The 17737-nt window shown below is 35.0% G+C and overlaps 1 protein-coding gene across 1 annotated transcript in view; it reads right to left on the bottom strand.

The window, feature by feature from the left end:
- The window catches only part of LOC147070331 (uncharacterized), a 31773-nt gene extending 18152 nt beyond the window's left edge, over positions 1 to 13621 (bottom strand). Inside the window, exons 1-9 of the mRNA XM_085949949.1 lie at positions 13518 to 13621; positions 11985 to 12204; positions 10545 to 10708; positions 9691 to 9837; positions 8627 to 8832; positions 6430 to 6655; positions 5160 to 5381; positions 3487 to 3587; positions 405 to 573 (exon numbers count right to left, since the gene is read on the bottom strand). Coding sequence (XP_085806075.1) covers positions 405 to 573; positions 3487 to 3587; positions 5160 to 5381; positions 6430 to 6655; positions 8627 to 8832; positions 9691 to 9837; positions 10545 to 10708; positions 11985 to 12202 — 1453 coding nt within the window. The 5' untranslated portion in view covers positions 12203 to 12204; positions 13518 to 13621. The remainder of the gene's footprint in view (positions 1 to 404; positions 574 to 3486; positions 3588 to 5159; positions 5382 to 6429; positions 6656 to 8626; positions 8833 to 9690; positions 9838 to 10544; positions 10709 to 11984; positions 12205 to 13517) is intronic.
- Positions 13622 to 17737: the final 4116 nt, after the last annotated feature.

Genomic DNA, 17737 nt, shown 5'->3' with positions numbered 1-17737 from the left:
TCAGTTTACACTTTACAGTTTACAGGAAGCTAAAGGAAGTTAACAAATTTTGAAAATAACCGATATACTGGATTATTTGTTAGGTTAGGTTTTCATTCTTGAATTCGTGAATTTTTTCCAAAATCAGCTATGAAAACTGAATTAATGTTCATATTGAATCTAATATAATTGGAGACCGTATAGTATACGGTCATCTCTTTCCGATAAGAAAGCTCACGGCGAACTGTGCCACGGTGAAATGTTTTGCGTAGGTACAATTTCCATGTAATCGAAAGTACTCACCCGGAAACTGAAAGACTTTGAATCCCACTCGGTCCAACTTTTGTTTATAGAATTTTTCTAATACGCATATTGCATGTTTCTGATGTTTTTCAAAGGATGAATAATAATTCATAATTCCTTACCAATACAAATACGAGGACCAACGCCAAACGGAATGAAAGACAGAGGATGCATCAGCAGTTTGTTTTCGTCATTAAACCTTTCGGGGTCAAATTTCAATGGATCAGGATGGTGTTTGGCGTCGTGGTGGATCGAGTATACAGGTATCCATAAGTCATCGTTCTTATTAATCTGAAAAATAAACATAGCAGACAGTACTATTAGATAGTTCACTTCCGTATGCACAGACTGCATGATACATATTTAGCAATAGACTAGACTAGACTTCTAAATATGTATCTATAGAATAGATACATATTTAGAATTGGAGAACCACCATAATAGCCAGCATAAAAATCGCACTGTACCCCCCCACCAAGGATGAAGTCGCACCGTGAGTGTAAAACCAAGGCATCTGCAAATTCTTCAATTTCGAGATTAAATGCAAAACAACTGCAAAAGTCGTGAACTTGATAATGTAAAAGTGAAGTAACTGAAAGAACATGCAATATAATGTAGATATAAACCAAATATTATGGTTTTTTTTTAGAAACTCTATTTCTCCTAACAAAACGAAGACTTCAAACCCTAATATATCCAAAATATATCTTTTGCAGATGCCTTGGTTTTACACTCACGGTGCGAAGTTATGGTTTTATCATCTGCTCATCTCTCGTCATCTCTCAAGTTGTTGATTGACAACGCGGATGCAAGATGAAATGGTGTATTTTATTTACGAAATACATTAATTTACAGTTTACAGTACAGAGTATACTTAAAAAAATATTTTTAAAATAATTAATTAGGCGGCAGGGGCTGGCCGAACGCGGAGCAGCCAATCCGCCAAAAGTATCGGACCGAATGCTGGTAACTGGGCGATAGGCCTCGGTCAACTCTCGAAACAACGAAAATAATAATACAATATCGATGGCTTACAGTTAAAATATTGTATCTCCATAAATCATAATATTGAGAAAACTGCAATTGAAAGTTTGCAAACCTTGGAAAATTAGATTTTGGGATATAAAAATAGGTATATATCTTTGAAATGGTAGGTTTAGAAGATGCAATATTTTAACACATAAAAATATAGACTATATTTGGTACATTTCAGTACTTAACTCATTTTCGACCAAAACTGGAGATACAATATTTTAGCTCTAAGCCATCGATATGCAAAATTCTGTCACTGGAAATGACAAAAAAACTCCCTTCGTCCCTTCGCACGCTACGATTGTGTCGGCGAGCCAAGTACCTGAAATGGGGTCTTTCGCTAGATACCTCTAATAGAATTCTTCGTATGGAATACTGTAGTTTGTTTAACTGACGAATTTCTTTGCTAGGTGATTATTATTACTTTTTAAATACTATGACCAATGACATATTAAATGGACATCTCACTTCATATCGGCGCGCACGAGAAATTGTGCATGAGAGTCATTCACAGATGTATAGATAGACGTCACCCGACCATATGACGTATCCATTTCCATTATGCGATACAAGCTTCGAGAATTTATAGTAATATAACCTTTATTGTAATGGCGTATTAGTGTCATTACTCATTACGTTAGAAACAGATTCTAGGTTACTTACGACTTCTCGGAGATTAGACGCAAGTGAGCCCAGCCATCACAGGCGTCTGTCCAATGGTTTCTGTCATTCAATTGCATTGAATAAACATTCATCAATATGTATCTTAAAATGGTATTTTATCAATAATAAATAATACTAACACATGCAAAGTGATATCCCATCTTTCTTGGAGTGTTTAGTAGATTTTTTTACAATTTTTAACTATGCACATTGGCATTTTGTAACACAATAATAACGGCGGAGTCGAAACCTGACAGTCAGAAATTTTGTATGGGCAGACCCAGCGGTGTCGCCAGACCGCTTGCAAGCAGAATGTTCATTTGAGCGTAGGATACCGATATTAAAATATGAATTTCGCCATCCGGCAGACCCGACACAAAGTGAGTGTCATTTTATTTTCCAGATGCTTCGTCCATATTAATGTCATTGACTATGACACATATTTTTATAAAATCTTAATAATTACTTTGTCTCTAATATTTATATAAGAATTTTATTATTGATCGACATATTATGCTGAAGGCTGATTATTAATTATAATTATTAGTGAATGATATTAATTATCTTATTTTTTTAAGTTATACTTCTTTTGGCCCGTTTAGGAAATCAGATCAGACTGTATTTTTGGCGTGTGACATGTAACACATAATTTATTTTTTCACACAAAAATAAACGCACTCGATTGGATTCGAACCATCGATTGTTCGGTAATCAGCCGAACGCACTACCTTTACGCCACAGTACGATACTGCAATCGTGACGATTATACAGTATAATATTATAGTTAAGAATTGTTCCGTTGCCTAGACAGCGAATTTATTATTGTCGGCCATTTGCAATTCCTTACGTAAACAAACTATTAAACGTCAGACGGCGTTCCAATATGCGGTCCTTTTTCTTGAGGGTGTAATTTAACAAGGTAATTAAGAGCTAGTCAAAGAACCTAGTTTATCACAAGTTTTGTTTTTGTTTTGTTACGCCAAAGAAGTATAACTTCTAACGCGCGTACGTAAGTACACACATCGATTTTTTTTTGTCTAAGGTTTTGTGCTGTGGTTGCTTCATTTTTGAAATTGAATTACAGAATTTCTGATGACGCTAGGCTTATTATGGTTACTTCTATAATTAATAAATGTATAAAAAAAAATGCAGGATTTTATTTTATATTAATAGCTAAAATGCTTCTATTCAAGTTTGTTGGTTTTAGAAAAGGGTGACTATAAAATTGCTTATTTTCTAGAAATTTCGACGTCTCGTAATCGACCTGTGCATGTCTCCATTAATCCGCCAGATGATGGTTCAGGCCTCATAGCATTGGATCCTCTGAGAATACAATGTTTTAGGCGGTTATAATGTTTATATAATTATTTTTGTTTATTGATAAAATGATTTCATATTTTTTTAGATCCCCGTTAATTGTTTATTGCGATCGTATCTAAAACGTATCCCACGCGGTCAACGGGCATTACCTGTTATATTATTAGAAAATATTTAATTTATAGTAATTACTTGGTAAGTATTAGAAGTTGTATCATTCTGAGCTGGGAGGTCATAAGATTTCGAACAGACTCGCTCCAGTTGAATATCTGGCGGCCACATTCTCAAACTTTCTGAAAAACGAATAAATAAATGGATTTAAGTTCTCTGGAACTATAGTAGCGTCACGGTAATGAGATCAATGCTAATGCTGATTAAATAATTATATAATTAAATTTATTTTGCTTTTTTCAGTGGTGCGTTCCGGAATGAAGACCCTAAATGTATGAAAATGTAGCAAAAAAGGACCTCAGCGAGTATTCTAACATATCATATTAATACTATCGACGGAAGGTACTTGTTGGAATTTGAATTTAAATTCTAATGTTCGTTGTCAGTGCGTGCTTGCCTTTGGTGAGTGTACACGGTGCCTGAAGATGCCGAAAGGCAAATCCCGGGTCGCAAAAAACGACCTAAATGGAATAGTTCAAAACTTAAATCCATTAGAATCTAACATATCACTTAACATCCAAAAAGAGATAAATGTGATACGAGCGGAGTTTCATAAGTTTGAGGAATGGTGTGAAAGTAGCTAGTATTGGTGTTAAAATTATTTTTTTATTGTTAAGTAATCCTTTTTAGGTATACTTGAGCAATTTCAAGTTGATTGTTCCATTAAATCATTTCCAATATTCCAAAGAACAAAAGAAAGTCTATGATAATTTAAAAAATGTCAAATATTGAGCTTCATGCAGTAATTAAATTCCTCACAAAACAGGGAAACAGTATGGAAACCATCCAAAATGAAATGAAATTGGTTTATGGTAGTCTTTGATGTGGTAAAACCATGATTTACAAATGGTCACGTTTATTTAAACAAGGTAGAGACTCATTAGAAGATGATATTAATAAGAAATGGTATTAAAAATCGAAGATGCCCTTATGGAAAATGGTCAGCAAAAATTAACCGAAATCGCAGAAAGGTTCAATCTATCCAAAGCATAAATTTCCAGAATTATACACGAAAATCTTGGGATGTCAAAGGTAAGTGCAAGATGGTCCCAGAATGCTTATCAACAGAATAGTTACCGTGTGGAATGTTCTAAGCAGTTTTTAAAGCAGTCTGGCTTTAATCAAGAGAAACTTATCAACAAAATTGTCCATGCGAGTCCATGTAATGGCATAAAAAGTGTGGTTCAGCCCCCAAGAAGTTCATGGTCGTATCATTGGCTGGGAAGGTGATGGCAATTTTTTTTGGGATTCACAAGGAATCCTGATAATAAATTATAAACCAAAAGGCACCAACATCACAAGACAGTACTACGCTAATATTAAAGTAAAAAGGAGGGACAAATTAACAAAAGGCGTGTTTTTACTCCATGACAACGCACCTGTTCACATGTATTGTAGAATATAACGTCACTGTTCAGGCAGAAGACACTAATTCGAAAAAATTACATATTGAGTTAGTACCAAAATGTTCCTTATTTCAAACTTTACCGCCTGGAAACCTTCTTAATAAATAAACAGTCTTTATTTTAAAGTCATCCTTTTTACGATTACTTAATAAACTCACATGATAGACCATTATTTCAAACATTTTAACAACTTCAAAGTCAAATTTCTCAAAAATAGTATTCTTCAGTTAGTGTGTTCTGCCAGAACAGAGACGATAATATCATGTTAGTTTACGATTGATGGTGTACCTGATATAACCATGTCCATGTATTTCATTTTGTTCAGTTCTCCGTAGCTCAATTTACTTCCGGTGGTTGCAATCATGTCGTCAATCTCATCTTGGAGTCTCTTCTGTATGTCGGGGTTCATGGCCAGCTCGTAAGCCGTGAAACAGAGTAAAATGGCCGATGTGTCAAGGCCGCCTAGTATGAACGCAAGAGCCTGTGCGGTTAGGTCATCGTGACTCCATTCTGTAATAAAAGAGTTTCAATTTTAGCTACGTGCGGCAATCAAATTTTCATGCGCGTTCCCAGGATTAGAGCATTCATGCACAACCTTTTTTACAGTAGGGTCAGTTTATGCATTTTTTAATTGTTTGCACAAATTTAATTGTTTGTTGCTGCCAAAAGTTGGTAAGTCGATATATTAGGTATTTAAAGTTAACAACGGATTATGTAGCTATGTATAAATATGTATACTAGAAGAAAAAATTCAAGGTCATCCGATATATTATAGAACATGCACATAAAGCACAGAGAAATTAGCATTATGCCTGATTTTAGAGGGTATGTCAAACTTCAAATTGCAATTACTCCATAACATGATTTCGAGACTTACCGACTTTTGGCAGTAACCCCAAAAAATTGTGTTCTCTAGTCTCGATATAAATATTACCATTACCAAACGTACCTAGTGTTTATTTCAGTGAAATAAAAAAAATTACTAACCAGAGCGCTTGATACTTTCTGTAAATATTAACATATTTATCTAATTTTATGTATATTTTTTGTTTATGACTTTTTGTTATAATAATGGGCCTACCTAACTCAGATGGTCAAATAAATTTTTCCACGAGACGGAGCGATAGTCTCGAAGATTTCATGAACCGGAACTGAGCTACGGTTCATTTCGAGCCCTGGTTTATTTATTAAACTTCCAAACGTTATAATATGTGTCATGCAGCAGGAAAATATAACTCTACAACCATACAGCATAACAGTAGCGAAGGGTGGAGGTAGGCTGTTAAGATCCGAGTGCACAATAAACTTTGTTAGTCATACGTATGTTTGACAAAGCTTAGTGTGCACTATGGCGGATCTTAACAGCCTACCTCCACCCTTCGCTACAGCAGCATAAACATTGAAACTTGTAATTAATGGGTGAAAACATTTTACCATGTTTCACTGAAAAGGTAGTCTATGACTGTTAGTAGGATATGGTAGGATTATTTTTGCATATTTTATCTAGTCCGTGGATTACAATAAATGACACGGAGAGCCACGGGTTCTACATCCGTACCTCTCTTAGTGTGCTCTTCTTTTGTGAAAAAGTCTTTATAGCGAGTAAAGTCGGTTTCCTCAGGTTGGTTGATGTCGTATGTGAGGGAGCCCTTCTTAGCCAGCATCAGCAGGTGAATCATGTCCTGCCGGATAGAGCCTGCCTTCTCTCGGCTCTCCATTGCGTCTCGGACGACATCGCGGAAAAACTTCTTCACATTCTCCGGATATAGGGAGATTCCGAAGAACTAGAATGTGAAAATTAATGAAAACATTATTAGAGTTAGGTTGATTGTGATGTTTATTCATCAAAAAGCAGTTAATTTGAGGAAAAAATAAAGACAACCTTGTCCAGCATCCGCTTCCATCCAAGTCTGTCTAAAGTAATGAGGTTTAATATTTATTGAGACGCCCTTTTAACCAAAAATCGTACATTGCCCACCTTCAGTTTGAGCAAATAATCTGCATCATAACTTCATTGGCTGATAACCATACTAATCAGTCAATATCTTATTGATTACATACTGCCTAATACTAATAAGCCGACCAATGAATGACCCAGAATGCTTTATGAACTGTCAGAAATTTTATATGCATCAAATCTATGTGGATTTATTCAAAGGCCAATCCAAATGGTAAGGTTACCTACATGTAAATTGTATGCAAAACATTTCACCGTGGCACAGTTCGCCGTGAGCTTTCTTATCAGAAAGAGATGACCGTATACTATACGGTCTCCAATTGTATTGGAATCAATATGAAAAAATAGTTCAATTTTCATAGCTGATTTTGTCAAAGTTCATGAATTCAGGAATGAAAACCTACCCTAACCTAATCTAACCTAACAAATAATCCAGTATATTGGCTATTTTCAAAATTTTTTACTGCTGGCTTCCTGTAAAGTGTAAGCCGACAAGAACCGTGTTTGATTTAGACATGAATGTTATGTCAGTACTATACGACCCAAAGAGGTTGGACGGTCTTTAATATACGGCTATATATTTCCGATATAACATTTCACGGTGAAGTGTGATATGGCGAACTGCATACGTACAAGTTTCAGAACACGATATGGTAAACCAATTATCTAAAGCCATTTTGAATTTAGCGATTAATAGGTATAATTTAATTCATAACATTTAAAAAATTGTAGGTATTACTTATTATAAACATATTACATATTAGAAAAATCCTAGAAAAAATCATTTTCCGAGTGCAGTTGCGGTTTCTCCATTGGAGTACGTGAACTCCCAACCAAAAATGCAATATCCAAAAATATAACAATTTTGTTACAATAACGTAGGTAATATAAAAGATTATTTGTTATTATTGACTTCTTGAATCTTTAATGTAAATAACACAGAACAGATAATAAATAGAATTCCGATAGGCTGTATACCAATACAGTAAATTTTGACGCATGGTTTTGAATGTGTGAGTGTCCTACGAAAATGAACCACGCATTATAGATGTGCAATAGTGTATGTAATACACCAATATTAAATGAGCGTCAATGCATAAACCGAGAGCAGTTGTCAGTATTCAACGTATGACATATTCTTGACACGTGTTTAAATTTATCCTGTATTCTTCCTTACTCGAGATCGGTTGCCTGCTTTTCCTTACCCGTTAGGTATTTCAGTTCCCATTATTTCTGAGTTCCCTGGTAAATAATAATTATTCGGGCATTAGCTCTGGAGAACATCTGGAGAGCGTCGATATCAAGCAGCGAACACGCCGGGATGCGAGAAGCTGGCGGTCTAACTGTATGAGCCACGGGCGATCACGTTTCATCTGTGCACTGCTGTGGGCCGGAACATTAATTCTCATACCAATAATTGACTTGAATTCTAAATTTGAATTTTTTATAATTTTTTATGGTACTTTGGCCACTTTGGTTTACTCGGTTTCAAAACAAAATAATTAAAAAAATTATTTCACATTCCATGGAATGGTGCATGTTGGGCATAACGCGTAAATATCACAAAAGGAACTAATGGATAATGAAGCAGACAAGAGTATGAGATGTAATAGAAGATGAAATGGAAATGGGTTGTACACAGTGGTTCTCAAGGAGCACTAAATGCCCACAGTGACACAGTCCTAAAACCCGTGTAGCGAAGCACTAGGTACCGAATAGAGTGGAGGCCTTCGTCCAGTAGTGGATCGACCCCGGCTGATGATAATGATGATAGTATGTATAAATAAATGGTGCATACTTTCATTATCTTGGGGCAGGACGAATATCCAAAGAATTTGAGAAACTGCACTCCGCTGAAGTCGGTGGCCTTTCGACCCATCAGATAGAAGTCATTCTCTTTCTCCTGCAGCGAGTTCACTTTCACTCCAAACGCCGTCGAAGCGATCACATCATTAGTGAACCTCGAGAAAACGTCCTTCATTTCTACCTGGACATATTCCTTGCCTGCAATTAATTAATAATATTCAGAAAATTGTGCATTCTACACAATTATTAACATTATATTTCGATGGGGTCAGTTAGTCCATAGCTGATATTATATGTTCAGTTTTGTAGCTTTTGAGAAATTTGAATGATTTGATTCGATTGAAAATCGAAGGCGAAATGGACATATTATCATGTATTTGAATTTGATAATAAATTCTCAAATATCCTATTTGGATGTACAATAGTTTTACAGCCTAATATCCCGTTTACACATTCATGGATTTACTGCTGACAGTCGTATTATCGCAGCCATAACAAGAAAATACACGTATTAACGTGCAAGTTGCAAGATTGCATGCACGGATCAAAAAAAATCAGAAGCTTCTGAATTTTTACGTAATAATAGTTTGTACTTGCATGGCGGTGCGCATGCAAGTACACACAATATTTTAACGTTTACCGATTATCTACGAACCTGTCCGAATCTGTCAAATAGGATCATACGATGACAGCATCGCGAGCCAGTCAGTAATTTTATGTGTAAACAGTTATTATCGCGATAGTTTAAAATACACACTGTGCAGTAAATCCATGCATGTGTACAGGTGCTATAATACTAGGTTTTTAATAATAATTATTCATATTTCAATACCTACTGTATTTTATTTAATTAAAAAAAGATTTAAAAAAAAAATTAAAAAAAGACTAGATTTTTTTAAAAACAAAAAAATGTGTATATCCTTTAGGCTTTAACCTTTTAGTTACCTAGGCATATCGAATCGAGGTTCGGTATTGTGACCGTACCATGCTTTTTTTCTTGTTCATAAGATAGATTTTTATCCAAATAACAGCTTAAATATTAGTAAAAATAAATACCTGTTGCATTCAGTTCTTTCAAGGCATCATTCTTGAAGTAAGTCATAGTTTGTTCGGCACATTCCAGTACAAACGGAAACATGTTCTTCATTTTGGATCCCGTGTAAGCGGGGCTCATGACGATTCTCATTTCTCTCCATTTCTGTCCTATGTATTTATTATAATTAAGTCAAATTAACCAATACAGTACAATGCTACAACATTTCCAAATGCTGCAATTACACACAATGACTATCCGTCATAAATATGCCGAAAAACACGTTTATTATGTTGTCATCTTGTGTCACAGAGTATAAATACGATGGCATAGACTGTCAAAGGATCTATGATAGTCTTCAATGCCATATGTCAATGTTTTATGTGACACTCGTTCCTCGTCTGTGACATCTATGTCAAACAAGTCGTCATATATTATTGTTTATGGGGCACAAGTGTTTTCTTTGTCTTTTATTTCGAGCACCATCTTGCCGGTATATTGGTTTATTTTGTGATCTTTACGTGTAAATATATATAAATATAATATGTTATGTGTGTTAAGAATTGTTGAAATTTATACATAATTTATGAGTAATCTAAAATAGAACAGAAAAAGAGAAAAGACATACATTTGAAATTCGAATAGTGTCAATTGTATAACATTTTGGAGATGGCGCGTTTAAATACTGCAGCTGAATTATTGAATGGATCGGTGGAGAAATAAATATCACGATTTAAAAAAGAGCGCCGAATAAACGAGAATTGTGTAAAATTTGAATTTCTACAACTGTGATGGACAATGACACATATGTTGCCTAATCTGTTGATATAATATAATACTGTCCATTATTATTTAAAACTAATATAAACTTCCTTACCTTTTAAAAAGAATAGATTCTTCCCAAAGAGAGGATCTGCATCTTCATCCATGAAAACTTTGTGATCAAGGAAGTGATCAAAGTCCCTGACCGTGATTTTCTTCACCAGATCCAAATCCTTAATGATGACGGTCGGAGTATTGAATGCATAGAATCCGACATATCTGAAAAAATATTATTATTAGAGTCTATCCGCTGTAAGAAGTCATGTAACTAAATCGGACATGCTGTCCTTGTCTTTTGTCATATTATGTAACATTGTATATGCGTATTTTTAACATACATAATATCCGTAAATCATTCATCACGTCATTTAACTAAGAATTCACTGCACTGTCTTTTAATAACATGTATTTTTCTCAATTGATAATGATAATATTACCATAAGACAGCACAAGAACACTACAAATAAATAATAAAAGGTTTTAAAATTAAAATACCAGTTACGCTTATAAAATATTACATCGTACTGACCAATGTCGATATTAGCTGGCTCTCACATCTAAACTCGCCTCGTCTGCACAGCCATAAATCAAACCTTCCAAGAACGTCGATCCGGTGCTTCATATGAAGACCGCGCACATCTACATAGCGATAGTCGTACGTAACCTTCGAAACGTATAGATATTTGGATGCGGAATAACTATGACGTCACATTGACGTATTCGTCACGTTGCAGGCGATGCCATGTGTTACTGTAGCAAATTCTTAATGGTCATTGCGCGAGTGTCGATAGATAAAATAACATAGATAAAAATTTGCATCGTTTAGTTCCCTTAAACTGTTATTAAAGAATTTGCACTATATCACAATCTTATACATTATTTCTATACGATATTTGAATATATGAAGCATGGTTTTGTTGGCAAACTGTACAGATATTAACATCATTAAGTTGGCATTCTGAGTCCCTAACTCAAGCAATGGCTGCCACATTATGATTGCTCACACGCAGTTATAAACAATATTACAAGATTTTTCAATAAAATAATAACGCCTTCTACTTCTTTTTGTGCTATCTTCTATGTAAGGTTGGCGACCAACTTGCAGTATGCCTCTCTATCCTTGACTAGTTGTACCAGATCCCCAATGCCTTGGATATTGAGCCACTTCTAGACGTTGCAGAGCCAAGAGAATCTTCTATCTATGGTTCTGCTGCCCTCAAACCTTTTCAATAATACTTAAAATGCCAAAGTGTTGTATTATTGACTGCTTATCTGATCATCGTGACGGATTGTCTTTGGTGTCCTGCAAATTAGCAAATAAATCTGATAGTGGAAGTATGAGGTTCTCTTCAAATCAACCTACTTGTAGATAACCTAATCTGTAAACCAGGGCTCCTTTTTTTATTCTACTTTCATAATTATATGTTTAGTCTCTATCTATATAGAAGAAGATTTCTTCAACATCTTTATTTATTATCGATCAATGGTTACTTACTTTTCATTCGGATGTTGATTGTACACCCTATCAACGTTTTGAAGAAAATGTTCTTTGCTGAAGAAGACGTTTATCATGTTGCCAAAAATCGGATAAGCATTCTTGGCGCTGATGACGCCATGTCTCTTGAAATGGCTATTCGTATGGTTAGCGTACCACAGCACCAGTCCAAGAAGTGTGACGAGGATGATTACGACGTCCCAATATCCGAACACCATGGCTAAAAATAATGACCTTCATATTAACAATATCATCATCATCAGCCGGGGTCGATCCACTGCTGGATGAAGGCAGCTCCCTCCACTCTTCTCGGTCCCTAATTCTTTGCTGCCACGTACATATACCGAATTTTATGACTTTGTCTATCCAGTGGGTTTTAGGGCATCCCTGTGGGCGTTTAGTACCCCTTGGGAATCACTGTATGACAACATTTCCCAGCCACATATCCAGCCCATCATCTGCTTACCTACCTCTATCACATCGCGTACTCTTGTCTGCTTCCGTATCTATTGGTTTCTTTTGTGATATTTACGCGTTATGCCCTTTCCATGCCACGTTGCGCTACTCGTAATCGCTACCATGTTTCACATGCGTATGGATAGTCATCAGTCATCCAAGTTAATATATCAATGGTATATATAAAGCAAACATTGTCTGACATTTATATATTATATAATTTATGACTGTAGGTCATTCAGAATATTATAATGCTAATTATTTAATTACTTACCTCAAATTTTAATCAAATCATATGAGGCGTCTAATTACAAAAAGCGACAAGTCCACAATTCAATATTTTCGGGAAACAACGTTTTTATGTTTCAAGCTTCAATTATTTGTTTTAACGTGAGATTATTTTTTCCGTTGTATTCTATGTCGAAATTAGAGCCAAATGGCAATTTGTTTCAGCCGATAAACTCTTAAATGCAATAAATATAGGCAAAATAAAATTGGACGTGGCGCTATTTGTACCTCACTTTTTAATTTACTCCGCATAAGGCTTATATTTCCGTGGCACTGTCATGAGTTTACCAGATGGTACAGCATAGGAGACGCCCTTTTCAATATTGAACGTTCCCTTATTGGTTGACTTAAACACGCGCGAAATCAACCAAGCTTTAAATAATATGAAACACGGACTTGGCGCTTTTTGTAATAAATCGAGACTTAAAATATTTTTTTTCGTGTGGTTATATCACGTTTTGGAATTTATAGATCAATACATATTGTGTAAAATTATACAAATAATACGTGCGTATTTTTTTCTCAATTTTGACCAAATGTGGACTTATCGCTTTTTGGAATTAGACGCCTCATATATCGTGGGGTTACTGCCATCTCGAAATCATGCTATGGAGTAATTGCAATTTGAAAGTGTGACATGCCCTTTAAAATCCGACATAATACGAATTTATTTGCTCTTTCTCTGCATGCTCTATATATCGGATGACCTTGAATTATTTTCTAGCTCAAATATTTATATATAGACACATAATCCGTTGTTAACTCTAAATACCTAAATAATCGACTTACCAACTTTTGGCAGTAATCCCAGGTTATCACTTTGTATAGGTATCAAATGACGATTAAAACCACAATAATGTAATACAAATTAGATCAAATCACATAACCGTATTGCTTCCGGAGAGGTATTTACAATAACAATATTTTTCTAATCAAAAAACAAATATTTCTGTTTGGCAAACAAATGCAGTGAAATGAAACTAATCATGTACCTACACCTCGCTAAACATGTTAAGTATTTTTTTATCAGTTTTCTCTTTTCCTCGAGTGCACTATCGATTGTTTATTATCATTTTTATGTAATAATTATTGTGATATTATGTAATACCTTGTACTGTCAATAATAAAGGGATATTTTGAACAAAATAACATACACTCAGTAATCCGCCACCCTAAAAACCAGATAAGTGTCCAATTAGCGAAAGCGGCCGATTATAGTGCATACATACAAAATGGTTACATGTAAATTGTACGTAAAACGTTACACTGTAGCACAGTTTGCCGTTAGCTTTCTATCAGAAAGAGATGACTGTGTACAATACGGTCTCCAATTTTATTAGATTCAATATGAACATTAATTCAATTTTCATAGCCGATTTTGGCAAAATTCATGAATTATTCAAGAATGAAAACCTAACCTAACCTAACAAAAAATCCGGTATACCGGCTATTTTCAAAATTTGTTTGCAGCTGGTTTCCTGTTAAGTAAACTTACAAGAACCGTGTTTTATTTAGACATGAATTTTATCTCAGTACTATACGACCCAAAGAGGTTAGACGGTCTTTAATATATCGCACCGTGGGTGTAAAACCAAGGCATCTGCAAATTTTTCAATTTCGAGATTAAATGCAAAACAACTGCAAAAGTCGTGAACTTGATATCAAACAGTAAATCACTTAACGCAACCAGTTGTTCAGTGTTGTTTGGTTTTTTCCTGAATATTGTTGGAAGATTATATTGTCATCTCGTAATTAATGCAACATGATGAGTGTTTTGACGGTTGCATTGTTTTCATCTGCCCGTTTAATGGTGACGTCATCGCAGTTAGTGCATCTTCGAGCTGCACTAACTGCGATTATGAGCTGCAGTCGGTTGACAATTATTATCTTCATCTTCAGAATCAAAGCCTCTTGATATATTTATGAGCTCGTCTTCAGTTAGAAGTGGCGCATACTCCTTAGAACTTTCTGCTATCCATTCTTCTAAAACGTTTTGCGTCCATATTTTTGGCCATGCACATTTTTCCGATGGTGGTTTTTCTAGTGAGCTTGGAATCCGCATGGGTATGGCGGGGTTCAGCCATCTTGGAGTTGCATGGAGGTCACGGCTGTATTCTGTGAGGACCAAATGTCGTCTGTATAACGCGTTCGTGCTACCTGTGCTCCTTTATGGCTGTGACATATGGCATCTTACTAAGCTTCAAAGGTCTCGGCTTTTGAGCTTTAAGAATCGATGTCTTCGCCAAATCTTAGGGGTACAGAGGGGTCCCTTACCCTGCAGCGGTACTACAAAAGCGATCTACGCGTTGCAGTTTTGGAATGGCGGGAGTCGCAAGAGTTGCTGATGGATCGAGAGAAGTGGCGCGAACTTGTGCTTACCCTATGCCTCAATGCTGGGTCGTCATAGGGTGAAAGAAGAAGAAGAAGAAGAAGAAGAGATAGGTACATGAAAGTTATAATGTACTTTCCTATTTGGTATTCTCAGGTTGGTATGAGAATTTTTCTCAAAGTTAATTATGTATTTATTATCATTGTTATCATGTTCGAATATAGCTATTTGCTAAAGCGTTAAAATGTATTTGATGTCATCTTATACGGGCCTAGGTGCGTTATTTACGATGGACCCCAAGGCCTCCCTCTGTAATTGTGTTAAATTTGTGTTGTAATTCTGATTACTGATAATTTGCGATGTGTAAAAAATAAATAAATGACTTGTTATTTAATTTTCTATTCACTCTTTCGTAAAAGAGACATTGACTCCTAGAATATGCTGTCCATTTAAACGCCCCTTTCGATCCTCTGCTTCTCTCAGGGAAGAGTGAGGGCTGCTCCCAGTCAGCGCCTTCACTCGGTCGCTCCAGCGCGCTGACGCTTTTCCTGTGCTTCGCCTTCTCTGGAGACTACTCAAAACCACCAGTATCTCAAAGTTATCTGGTCCGCGCCAAACAATATGACCAAAAAACTATAGAACGTGTCTCAAACATAATATTGTCAAGAGCCGTTCCTTTATCTGTAGTCTCAGGATGATTAACAGCTTCGTCCTGTACTCTGTCCAATTAATGCAAAGCATTCGGTGCCAACACCATAATAATTAAATTCTCAATATATAATTCGTGCGCACTACAAGAATTCACAATCTGCGCAAGTTCAAAATTAAATTATTCCTTTACTCTAAACCTGCATACGGTGACATCTAGTGGGATACAAGTTAATTACATTCAATTTAGCTACTTACTAAAAATCTTTATGTGCGCATCTATTCCATACACAAGGCTGTTATTAGCAGCTATTGAAGGTAGTTTATCATATTTTTGTATTGAGGCTGTTAATTGTTACAATAAGTATGTTAACCTGTTGCCCTGTCAAAAAGTGGCTAGAGTTGGGTTTCGGGAATTTCCCGACGGGAATTCTCGAGAATTAAAATTTTTAACATTTCGGGAAATCTTTATTATCTTTTCTTTTTTCATTAGGATTTTATTAGGATTTCTTTATTATCAAATATTAATTGAAAAAACGATTTTCTATATGAAAAAGTGGACAGAAAACACAAAACGTTCAAAGACTGATCGGGGCATTTAACACAATTTAGCCAACGTCGACTCAAAATGAGTGGAATTTTTGCAACATCAGGGAATTTTGTGTCTCAGAAGTGTACGCGATTGTCAGACGCAGCGATTATTTTTGTTTTCCTGCTTATATTTTATTTGTCTTCTTACATAAATAAAATAATTACAAGATAAAAGAACTTTTTATATACAACGTTTTTAAATTTTCTGTTGAATCATATAAACTTGACTTGACTAGCTTAAACGATCAAAAAAATTTGTACTTGATAGAAATACTGAATAATGAAATGTCATTTCATATTGATTTCCATAGTAACGCACGTATATATTATTTAATAATTTAGTTGTTAGGACCGCCTAGCAACCAATAATGGTATCGAAATAACTTTTCATACAAAATAGAATTAACTGAAAATGAATTCAATTCTACTTAAACATGGCTAAAAGTATTAAAAAAATGCAGTGGCATCATGTTCTGATATATTCTAAAAGTTTCAAATGTCTAGCTAGTCGGGAAGTTAGTTAAAAATCGATTGCAAGATTTGTACCGGACAAACAACCACCGGACAAATAAGAATACAACTTAAGAAAAACGTAAAAATCATATTTTTTTGGAATTTGTCTGTTTTTATACTGATTTTGGGATTTTTACAGGTTTTTTTAAATTCCTCGATATCTCGAGAATTCTATTCTGGAAATCCCGAATCTCGAGAATTCAAGATTTTATCATTTCGGGAAATCCCGAATCTTGAGATTGAGATTTTCTCGGGAAATACCCAACTCTACTCATGGCTGTGTTAACTTTTAGAGTGAGATAGACACTTTTGACAGCTTAGTCGGCTAACTTATTGTAATAATTATAATACTTCAATACATAATTATGATAAACTACCCTCGATAGCTGCTGATAGCAGCCTTGTGTATAGAATAGATGCTCTGAAATATGAATAGGTTTTATCAGAGGGGGGATTAAAAAAAAAATCTTAAATAAACAATTTTTATTGTACATACATAATTTTGAAAAACACTTCTCAGAAAATAATATATTATAACCAATAGAAAAAATCTTTTTGAAAAAAGTAAGACACCCGGCAGGTATCGAACCTGTATCTCTTTGTTTTACACCCCAGTCCACGCATTATCCACTATGCTACGAGGTGACATACTAATTACGATAATTTATGTATGTTCAATAATTAGAATGGTACATTCTTAAATCTTGTGAATTATTCGTTGAATAAAAGAAATAGTTAATTAATCTTTTTTATTGTTTTTTTAAATGGATGATTACATAACAAATGAAGAATAAGATTATCTTTTGACACTAACGTCGTAGGTATACTTCTCTCAAAACGTTGTGTCAGTTGTCAGTAATGGTACGTTTATACCTGGATATCGTGATATTTATATCTGATACCAAAATCAACTAGTGTAAACTCTACT

This window comes from Rhyacophila brunnea, unplaced genomic scaffold (genome assembly GCF_057557595.1).
Source record: "Rhyacophila brunnea isolate RB1 unplaced genomic scaffold, BYU_Rbru_1.0 scaffold_22, whole genome shotgun sequence".
Lineage (NCBI taxonomy): Eukaryota > Metazoa > Arthropoda > Insecta > Trichoptera > Rhyacophilidae > Rhyacophila > Rhyacophila brunnea.
This window is presented reverse-complemented; position numbering and strand designations above follow the sequence as displayed.